This window comes from Arachis duranensis, chromosome 9, assembly GCF_000817695.3.
Source record: "Arachis duranensis cultivar V14167 chromosome 9, aradu.V14167.gnm2.J7QH, whole genome shotgun sequence".
Lineage (NCBI taxonomy): Eukaryota > Viridiplantae > Streptophyta > Magnoliopsida > Fabales > Fabaceae > Arachis > Arachis duranensis.
The window spans coordinates 111,856,707-111,868,182 of NC_029780.3; the positions used below are offsets into that span (position 1 = coordinate 111,856,707).

An 11,476-nucleotide genomic window follows, 5' to 3' on the forward strand; every position below is an offset into this window, starting at 1 on the left:
ATTTAAGTAATTGTTTAATGAATCTTTTAGTTGCAACCAGGAATTAGTCTAATAAAGAAAGAAAAATTATATAAGGAAAAGCTTAACTATCAGCACAACTATATAGTTATTTTAATGTGTTAAGCCTCTTGGTGTGAGGGATGGGATATTCTTTTATATAGTTGTTTAATTTGGAAGTTAGGGACATGATTCTGTCACAATTTTTTCCTAATAATATTATAACACAATATCCTTATGATGTCTCTAAGTTTGTCTCGTGATGTCTACTTAAAAAAATACAATAAGATTACTTCCTTTTTAGGCTTTATGAATGAAAGTGTGACAATTCACCTAGTTGTCCCAATCAGATATGAACATATTCTCACATTATAATAGCTAAAGAATTTTGTAAGTAAGATTTCTCTCCATTCTTGAGAACCAGTTTGCGTGGTTCCATGGGTAAGGTGATGTCTCGGTTGGCAAAGAGGTTCTTACCAAAATATGAATGGAGGATCCCAATGGTGGGTCTTGATTCTTCAGGGAAGACTACCATTCTCTACAAGCTCAAACTGGGGGACACAGTCAGAACCATACCAACTATTGGTACCCACTTTCTTATCATTCCCTCATTGAGATTAAACAGAAGTGACATAGTACAATGTTGTTTTGTGATGGATCAGGTTTTAATGTGGAGAGTGTAGAGTACAAAAATGCAAGCTTTACTATCTGGGATGTTGGAGGACAACAGAAGGTAATAACAGGTCATTTTGTGTAATTATGTCAATATTAATATATGTTTATAAGTATAAAGAGTCAAAATGAACAAATCTTCATTTCATGATCAGTCATGAGTTATTATGAGTCATAAGTAAGTAACTGGTGAATGCAGATTCGGCCATTGTGGAGGCATTACTTTCAAAACACCATTGGACTTATCTTTGTGGTGGATAGCAGTGACCGGCACAGAATCATAGAAGCTCGTAATGAACTCCATAATATTCTAACTGATGTGAGTCTAGCCATAATGTAACAATAGAAGATACTATATACTCTATTCATTCTTTTATTCTGTTGCTGTCATCTTTTAGTATATCTCATCATTTGTGTTAAAATACAGTAGTTCAAAATATTCCAAAGGATAACATTGATAACTAATTGTAGCGTATTATGAGCCAGATTTGCCTTATGCATCCTTTTGCAGCATGAACTACGCAATGCTATACTACTTGTGTTCGCCAATAAGCAGGACCTCTCAACTGCCATGAGTGTTGCTGAGATTGCTGATAAGCTTGGCTTACATTCGCTTGAAGATCGTAGTTGGTATGTTTTAAGCTTCATTCTATTGCCACATATTCATGTCCAAGTTTCTAAACTTACAACCCAAAACAAAAATGATATGGTGAATTCTTCCATTCAGGTACATTCAGAGCACTTCTGCCATCTCAGGCCAAGGACTCTATCAAGGTCTTGATTGGCTAATTGACAACATATCAACCAGGAAGCATGAGAAATGATTAACTTCCACACATGGATCATGGAGGTTTTCCCAGCTTAAAGTTATATACGTTTTATTATAGTGGAAATGGAAAAGTTTCCTAGACATTGTTGTAAATCTGTTGCAACACTGAGGGTAGTTACAAAGAATGAGTCTGATGATCAAGATGACAGAATTTCAGTTAATTGTTAGTCATGATTTTAAAGTTCAGGAACAGGAACTCTTTTTTCCATTTGTTTCTCTCAGTATACTTTTTTTTTCTAAACCCTTATAAGTGGCTTCATTCCAGCAACATGTTACCCCGAACCAATGGATACAACTATCACAAACTATATCATAGACATCGACATTGAAAATGCTTAAGAAATTTGCAGTATTTCCATTCACAATTTGAGTATTCTAACATTTTGTAAAAGTAATGAATTACAGGAAGACCTAGAAAGAAGATCATTTTAGTAGTCACACATAACCATTACATGTCCATAGACATTAGCCCGGTTGAAGAAGCCTTTGACTTCTTCTTCTTCTTGGATCCATTTTTGTTCACTTTCTTCTTGGGCCGTTGTTCCTCTGCAACTGGTAGTGTGCTCCGTAAGTGTTCATTCATGGCAGACCTGGGATTTGTTTTGAAGTCAGGATTGTTTAGAACTGCAGAAAATTGTTGCACTTCCCTCAATCTGATTAAACGGGGATACAAGGTTAGGTATATAGTGTTAAAACATCAAAAGAAAATATGATATCATAATATTCAATTATGAAAAGAAGCGCTCACAGTATCTTTTGCCGAGATTTACAATTAACTTTGACATCCTGCGGAGCTGGTTTCCGTGGTGCCTTCGGCTCAGGATCAGGAAGGAACTCTGAGAGAGCAGAGAGATCATATGCCTTCAATTTTTTCTTCTGCCGCCTTTGCTGTTTACTATTTTTCTGAAAGGAGAGGAAAACATCACTAAAAAACCAAAAAAGATCATATCTAGAGGTCTCCCCTGTAAAGGATTGTTTAAAATTAAAACTAATTCATTTGGATTGCATCAAACTGCATTTCTTGTGTGAATGCATCAACCATTTAGTTAATCCTAGATCACTGTTTACTCACAGGAAGAATATAGATTCTTTTGAAAGCAAAAATAAAATTCTCCTTGGAATACTCACATCAAGAATAAAATACAAACTCATCCAGATATAAGCACAAGAGCAGCATGTATATTAAGTGACAGAATGCCTGATCCCTAAAACAATAACAAAAGCAATACACAACAAAGAACCCTAAAAATCTTCAAAGTGTCTATTAACAAAATAACAGTGCAATGTACATCTAACTAGCCAACAAACCTATTACAAGCACAATGAAGTATTTCCATAATCCATCTTAAGAACAATACTGTTTGAAATAAAATTATTACCTTAGTAATAGACTTTTGAGCACTCAAGCTAGCCACAGCATCTTTCACCTCTGCAGTATCACCAAGGATTGGATGCAGTTAAAATATATGGACAGTTTTGGTATGTAAAAATTCAATATTCGAAAGAAACAGAAAAAAAATGGATTCGAAACTTACTAGAGTAAAATTGAACCTTTTTATCTAACTTGCGATTGGACTTTGATTCCGCCCTGCAAAAGCGAGAGAAGAACATAAATAACTGCAAACTCCAGCTCAAGTCACAAAGTAGATTTTAAACTTTGGAAACTAGGAAAACAAGGAAGGAAGGGAAGATATTAACTTTTCCCTCGTCTTTCCCATGGCGGAAGGTAGCGGCGAAGCGGTGATCGAAGCGGCGGAGAAGAACTACTGATGGAAAGCCGCAAATAGGTCTACCCCAAGGTTCTGAAAACCGGACCGATCATCAAACCGTTTTAGTCACTGATTCATTTGGTTTACTGGTCCAACCGGTCTAACCGTGATTCAACCGGGAAAACCATTCCATAATAAAATAATAAATAAATTATAAATAAACATCCTAAATATCTTTCAAATTTAAAACCCTACATAAAATAACACCAACTAAATGTAATTAATCATCAAAATATGCAATAACTTGCTGCAAATTTGTTGACAATTAACATAATTATACTTCCATTAAAAATAGCTGGATTGAATTACAATGCACAAGTTAAAGATAGAGAATATTGTCTTAATGTAGCTAAGTCAAAAAGTAAAACAAAAAATGATAGTGTTGCACAATAAACACACAACAGAGCCCGAAACAAACACACAACACAACAGAGGCTGAAACAAAAACACAACAAAGCCTGAAACAAAGAATCTAACACGGAGGAGGGGTAGCAAGTCGGCGGAGATCAAGAACAGGGACAGTGCAACCAAACAATGAAAACAGAATTTTGTTTATATAACAAAACAATCAAAACATGAATCATACAATCACTAATTGCAAACCTTTTCTTCATAAGAACAGAACAATGAAAACATGAAGCATATAGATCACAATTGCAAATCTTTTATTAAGAACAGAAGTTAGAACAGTGAAAAATGAAGAAAGATTAGTAGTTTTCAACCCACTTTTAACAAAGCTCATCACAATGATTAACAACAAAAAAAAAGCAATGAAGGAACAGTGAATCAATAACATAGGTAGTGCAAATTCAAGAAACTTTAATAAAATTTAACTACAGAAACAGACAGTAAAGCAGTAATAGAGTTATCAATTTAAAATTTATCATCAAATACATTCAGTGATCAAAACCAATCAACCAAGTACTGACTGGGCATTTGGAAAAAAAAATCAAAAGAACATTTAAATCACAGCAAAAACACAACAATAGGAACATTTAAAACAAAGCAACCCAAAAAAAAAATCTAAAAATCACCACTGCTGAAAACCCGTGTATGCTCAAAGAATTAAAAGATAAGCTTACAGGAAAGTGAAGAATACCAAAACCAAAGAACCTTCAATCACAGCTTAAAATAAGAACAGAAAATCACAACAAAAACAAAAAAATTAGAAGTAACAGAACAACAGAACAACAACACAAGAACAATTAGCAAATTAACAAATTCACAATAACAGTTAAAATTTACCAGAAGAACACTAATGCAAGTGGAATCATCATGCTAATATGTTTTCTGCAAAGATGCTATTTGTGCAGCTAAAATTTCCTAGTTACTAAGATCCAATTATTCTAATTTCACATGCAATCAACTTACTAAGTTTCTAAAAGCTAGAAATTACAAAACCAACCAGAAATATGGTTAAGAGCATTTCATCAAACATGTTGAGTGCGGTAAAATTAAAACAAAATAAGAGAATTCAAAGCTTAATATCAATGTGATAGAGAAGAGAACATAACTATTGTAACTTTAATTCAGTCTATGAAAGAATCCAAACCACTACCAAATCAAATAGTTACTTATTGTAATAGAAATCAGAAGTTGCAGAGTTTGAAGCAGAGTATTGGTGTTGTGTGAGTGTATTGTCTGGTGGCGGGTTTAGGGAACTCACGGCGGCGACAAAAGAGAGCAGTTCGACGGCTAGGTGGAGCGCGCGGGTTGGTCGCAGTGTTTGAAGCAGACCAACGTGGCTTCCAGACGAACACGAATGCGAACTCGAACGGTGAACGGTGAGTGAACGCGAACAGTGAACGCCGAGCGAACGTGAACGGCGAAGAACGCGAACGTGAACGGCGAAGAACGCGAACGTGAACGGCAAACAAACGGCGATGGAAGCGCGGCTGGGCAAACAAAGACGACGGACGCCGAGCTCGAGGAAGCAGCCGCGATCGGTGACAGCGAACAGGGGTTGAAGACTTGGATCACGAGGGAAGCTAGATGGACGGACGGATGGCGAACTTTGAGTGCGACGGACGCGGCAGTATGCCACTCCTTGCGGCGGTGGTGTAGGCTTACAGTGCTAGGGTTTTTTGGCTGGGGTTGTGTGATTTGATTTCTTTCTGAATGAAAGAAAGAAAGGGGGAAAGGGAGAAAGAAACGAAGGAGCTTCCGTTTTTGTGTAAACCGGGCGGGTTCCGGTTAGGTCCAACCGGTCGGTTCTTGTCCGATTCAATGGTTTTCAGAACATTGGTCTACCCGCGTTCTGGTTGGTTTGGTTGTACTGTTTCAGCTTCAATCCCTCTAAACGTTTTTTTTTTTTGGGACGCAGGCCTATAAGGCCTAGTTTTCTGATTTGTTTAAACAATGGACCCATACCTAAAAATGGGCCTCACCAATTAAAATTTATTTATATGGGCCTCCTTAACCTGAAAGTATCTTGACAAAAAAAACCTGATAGTGTAAATGAGATATTCATACGACAACAACATAGCCTTGTCCCACTAGGTGGGGTCGTCTACATGAATCAAACAATGTCATTGAGCTATGTCATGTATCATGTCTACAGCGAGACCGTTTACATGTAGATCTCGTTTGACCAACTCATGGATGGTCTTTTTAGATCTTCCCCTGCATTTCATCCCTTGTCCATCCTCCATCTCACCCTCCTAACTAGGTGCTCTGTCGGTCTTCTTCTCACATGTCTAAACCACCAGAGATGTGATTCTACCATCTTTTTCACAATGGATGCTACTCCAACTCTCTCCCTTATATCTTCGTTCCATATTTTATCCAATTGCATACGACCGCTCATCCATCTCAACATCTTTATCTCTGACACACTTAGCTTATGTTCGTGCTCCCCTTTGGCCGTCCAACACTCTGTACCAAGCATAGCCGGTCCTATAGCAGTGCGGTAGAATTTACCTTTAAGTTTTAAAGGTACTGTTTTGTCACATAAAACTTGATGCACTCCGCCATTTTGACCAACCTGCTTGGATCCTATGATTTACATCATGTTCAATCTCTTCATTATCCTGTATGATGCACCCAAGATACTTAAAACTTTTGACTTTTTGTATGATGTTTTCTCCAATCTTCACCTCTATATTAGGGTTTTCTCTCCGCAGACCGAACTTACATTCCATATATTTCGTCTTGCTACGGCTTATGCACAGACCATACACTTTCAGAGTTTCTCTCCATAAGTTCAACTTCTTATTTAGGTCTTCCCTTAACTCTCCCATAAGGACGATATCATCGGCGAAAAGATGCACCATGGCACAATCTCTTGGATGTACTTTATTGAAAAACCGAAAAAAACCGATTTTTTCGAACTAAACCGATCGGTTCGGTTCGGTTTTCGGTTGTCTTTGCTGAAACCGAACCGAACCAAGAGTGAGGGTTTAGTAGAGTGTGTTTTTACTAAGTTGCCCTTTAACCTAGGTATAAAAGGGCCACTCAGCCACAACCCTAGCTTTCTTCTTCTCATTTTACGCTGCGAACCCTAAACCCAGTCTGTCAGTCACCCACAAAACACTTCTCTCCCCCATTCTTCGACGGTTCCACCTCCGACCTCCATGCTTGAGAGAAGGAGAGGCTGAGGGAGACAGAGAGTGTTGTCCATCGTCAAGAAAGTCGCCAATTATCGCTCGAAGTCTCGAAGTTGTTCATTCATCGCCGTCGCAGGGTCCCGTCGCACGGTAGCCGTCGCAGGGTCACCGTCGCAACAAAACCAAAGCCGAGCAGCACTCCAACGTCCAACCAGTCCGTCGCTGAGCAGCAAACCATTCGCCGAGCAGTAGTCCATCGCCGAGCAGCAATCCAGTCGCCAAGCAAGACTCCAATGGCCGAGCCGCCGAGCAATCAGTTCCTCTCCTGCAAAAACCCAAAAAGCAACAGAACGATGTCTTCTTCGGAGGTTAAATTTTGTGCTTGGTTATTTTTTTTTACAGTAATTAATGTATATATTGTCAACAAAATCTTAGTCTGTAATATTTTTAGTGATATTTGTACTTGATTTAGTAGGATTTTTAGTGATATTTGTATTGTTATGTGAGTTTCTGAGTGTATATTGAGAAACAAAAGTTTTGGTGCAAGGTGTTGAAGTTGTTATCCAATGCAAGGTGTTGAAGTTGTTTCAACAATAATGCTTGTTATCCAATGCTTTTGATCTTTTTTATTCAAACAATTGAATAATGCATACACATCTGCACAAACAATAGTATTAAAAGATAGAAGTTGTTTTAACTTCAATTAATTAAGCTCATCCATTAAATCATGTACTGCACTTTATTGTGTTATTGATATTAAATGTCATTGCTATTCTTTCTTATTGTTGAGTGCATTCTTATGCGTTTAAGTCATCAATTTATTATTGTTGCTTAATAGTGGAAGATTTTAGTGTGGGCAACTTTGTAAGCAACAGTGCTGCATTATAACACAATAGTTGCTGGAAACAAAACTGTTGCTCGAAAATTGCACCAATCGGAGAAGATGAGGATGAGTCTGGTGTGGATTCAGATTAAATATGGTGGCTGTTTGATTTTTATTTGTTTTAAAGTGAATGTTTCAGTTTAAACTGTGTTTATTTTTGTTGTTTTGCTAGACATTTTTAATTGTCTTTGTTTTATGTTTAATTAAGTTGAATGTGTGTTGGATTTGGATGTGATATACTCTTGTTATTCTAGTTTATTGAAGGTTTTAAACTTTATTTTATGGTATTTTAAATTCTGATAATTAGGTGTAAAAAAACCGAAAAAATCGACCGAACCAAACCGCTGTTGGTTCGTTTCGGTTGTTCAAACAGCAGTCAACCGAATGGTTGGCCTCATTGTAGAACCGATCAGGTCAGTTCGGTTGGTTTTCGGTCTAAAACCGAACCCAACCGAGCTAATTACACCCCTACTTTGTGAGTACTTCCAAGACTAATGTGAAAATGTGTGGACTTAACGAAGATTCCTGGTATAATCCTATACTAATAAGAAATTTCTTTGTCACACCACCTTGAGTCTTCACACTTGTTGTGACCCCATCATACATGTCTTTAATTGCACAAATATATGCAATCCTTACTCTCTTCTTTTCTAAAACCTTCCATAAGACCTCCCTTGACACCCTATCCTATGCTTTTTCCAAATCAATAAACACCATATGTAGATCCCTTTTATTACTACGATACATCTCCATCATCCTTCTTAACAAGTATATTGCTTCGGTGGTGGATCTGCCTGGCATAAAACCAAATTAGTTCTCTGTTACATGTGTCTCTTTTTTCAACCTCTGTTCTATCACCCTTTCCCATAACTTTATGGTATCGCTCATGAGCTTGATCCCTCTATAGTTTTCGCAACTTTATATATCCCCTTTATTCTTGTAGATAGGTACCAAGGTGCTCTTTCTCCATTCATTAGGCATCTTCTTTGACCTTAAAATCTTATTAAAAAGCTTGGTTAACCAATTGATATTTTTTTCTCCAAGGCCCTTCCAAACATCAATTAGGATATTATCAGGTCCTATCGCCCTGCCATTTTTCATCTACTTTAGAGTTTCTTTTATCTCAAAGTTTTGAATCCTTCGGTAGTAGTCAAAGTTTTGATCTTCTTCCCTTGTGCATAACCGACCAAGGCTCGGAAGAGTCTTATGCCCGTCATTAAATAACTCGTAGAAGTAGCTCTTTCACCTTTCATTAATCTTCTCCTTTTGAGCCAATACCTCTCCGTCTTTATCTTTTATGCACTTAACCTAATCCAAATCTCTAGTTCTTCTTTCACGGCTCTTTGCGATTCTATATATACATTTTTCTCCTTCTTTCGTGCCTAAAGACTGGTAGAGACCCTTATATGCTCTTGTTCTTACTTCACTTATATCCACTTTTGTCTATTTCTTAACTGGCTTATATTTTTTCCAATTATCTGCATTGCGGCATAAAGACCACTCTTTAAAGCACTCCCTTTTTAACTTTATCTTTTCTTGTACACTCGCATTCCACCACCAGGATTCCTTGTCTCTTGGTCTTATCCCTTTAGATTCACCAAAACTTTCTTTTGTTGTTCTTTTGATAACTTCTGCCATCTCCCTTCACATCTCTTCCGTGCTTCCATTCCCATCCCACTTTTTCTCTTCTCCTACCCGTCTTATGAAGCTTCTTTATTCTTCACCTTTCATCCGCCACCACCTCGTCCTTGGATTCTTCGTATGATGTCTTTTCTTCAGCTTTTGCTCAACGCGAAAATCCATGACGAGCATCCTATGTTGTGTTGTTAAACTCTCTCCCAGGATAATTTTACAATTAATGCAAAATTTTCAGTCGACTCTCCTCAACAAGAAGAAGTCGATTTGAGAGCTTGTCATGCCACTCTTATAGATTATAAGATATTCGTTTCTCTTTTTAAAACATGTATTTGCGATGAGAATGTCAAAGGTTGAGAAAAAGTCCAAAATAGTTTTACCCTTGGCATTGATCACCCCGAATCCATGGCCTCTGTGAATACTTCTATACCAGTCGCTTCTCTTTCAACATGGTCATTTAAATCTCCTCCTAAAAAAATCTTATCTTCCAAAGGTATGTCTTGGATCAAACTCTCTAGGTCCTCCCAAAACCTTATCTTGTGTTGTTCGTCCGAACCCACTTACGATGCATAAGCGCTAATCACATGAAAAGTACCTCCCTCCATCACAAGTTTGATAGAGATGATTCGATCTCACACTCTCTTGACATCCACTACGTCCTTCTTCCACTGCTTATCCACAATAATACCTACTTCATTCCTATTCTTCACATTTATTGTATACTAAAGTTTGAAACCGGAAGTATCTAACTCCCTAACCTTCACACCAACCCATTTTGTTTCTTGTAGGCACATAATGTTAATTTTTTTCCTTGTCATTGTGTCCACCACTTCCATGGATTTTCCTGTTAGGGTGCCTATGTTCCATGTTACAAATCTCAACCTTCTGTCGCTCCGACCTTTACTTTTTACTTTGTGAACTAGCTTATTTACCCTCGTCCGTTCATGGAAATGCGGAAACCCTTACTCATTTAACATTACATCCGGGAACCGATGCAGCGACTCTTGCTTATTTGACACTGTACTCGAGCCATACAACGCGTTGCTTCCGGGCAATGACCTAGCTTTAGCACAATAACGTCTTTAATTCATGTCATGAAGATTCGACTAAATTTTTATGTTGGTTGTCGAAGACTTAATACAACCCTTCTTTTTTATCTGGACTTGGAACCGGCTATGTACTGCAAGTACAACATAAGTGGAGTTCATTCATGTTCATTTTTATGAGACTTTAAAAAAAGTCAAACATGTTATCCATGTGGTTGTTCATTCATGTTCATTTTTATGAGACTTTAAAAAAAAATTGCTACTAAAATAATGAAATTTCTTTAGAATTGTATGAATTTAAAAATAATTTTACTTAAAAAATACGTTTTCTGGATATCTCAAACAAACAAATACTGTAACTTGGTAAGAAAATAAGATTCAAAGAGCAAATGCTTATGCGGCTTCTAAAAAGATGAAAGGAGAGGGATATTACACGAAAAGCCGAGGCGAATTTAGCTTCAAAAAGCGATCAACACAACAATTTTTGTGATCAAGATCATCACAGCTGTTAACTTCCGAAAACAGATCTGGGGGGATAATGATTCTATGGATGGCAAAGAATGGATATGTAGATTTTTCTTTTTATATATAAAAAGCATTCGTATTATAAATATAATGTTTTGAAATATTCACTTCGTACTTATCATTAAAATGTTAATAGAAAGTACTAAATATCGTACTTAAATTCACATTATGCAAATCAATATCAAAAGTAAATATTCAAGTAATGATATAAAATTCAAATATTTAAAACTCAAAGTTAGAAACCGAAAAAAAGGAACTTAATGATCGTTTAATATTCAATCTCAGATTGTACGTGAAAATGGTGGAAATTGTTACGTAGATTAAACAAATATAGAAACATAGGTGATGGGTACAAGGCGGACAAGTTGATCCAATAATAATTTAAAATTTAGAAGCGATTTCATTTGGGAAGCGTGGACTTACTTTCAACTAGAAAAGTCAGTCATAGCTGTAAGTAACTAAACTTAAATTGTTATTTTTATTTTTATTAAAAACAAATATATATATATATATAAATTACTTTTAAAAATTGTTAAAAAGATTTAATTATTAAAAAAATATTTAATATTAAATTT

The 11,476-nt window shown here is 36.6% G+C and overlaps 2 protein-coding genes across 2 annotated transcripts; one reads left to right on the top strand and one right to left on the bottom strand.

The window, feature by feature from the left end:
* Positions 1-250: 250 nt before the first annotated feature.
* LOC107467306 (ADP-ribosylation factor 1) lies at positions 251-1,684 on the top strand. The gene is made up of 5 exons (XM_016086350.3): positions 251-582; positions 660-730; positions 869-988; positions 1,181-1,299; positions 1,397-1,684. Exons 1-5 carry the CDS (start codon positions 435-437, stop codon positions 1,491-1,493), a joined length of 555 nt encoding a protein of 184 aa, XP_015941836.1. The 5' UTR covers positions 251-434; the 3' UTR covers positions 1,494-1,684.
* A 166-nt stretch (positions 1,685-1,850) lies between these two features.
* Positions 1,851-6,506, bottom strand: LOC107467307 (uncharacterized). Its single transcript, XM_021131316.2, is given in 8 exon segments — positions 1,851-2,151; positions 2,247-2,401; positions 2,878-2,927; positions 3,034-3,086; positions 4,842-5,341; positions 5,841-5,923; positions 5,926-6,218; positions 6,220-6,506. Coding segments are annotated over 8 exon segments (1,626 nt in total). The 3' UTR covers positions 1,851-1,946.
* Positions 6,507-11,476: the final 4,970 nt, after the last annotated feature.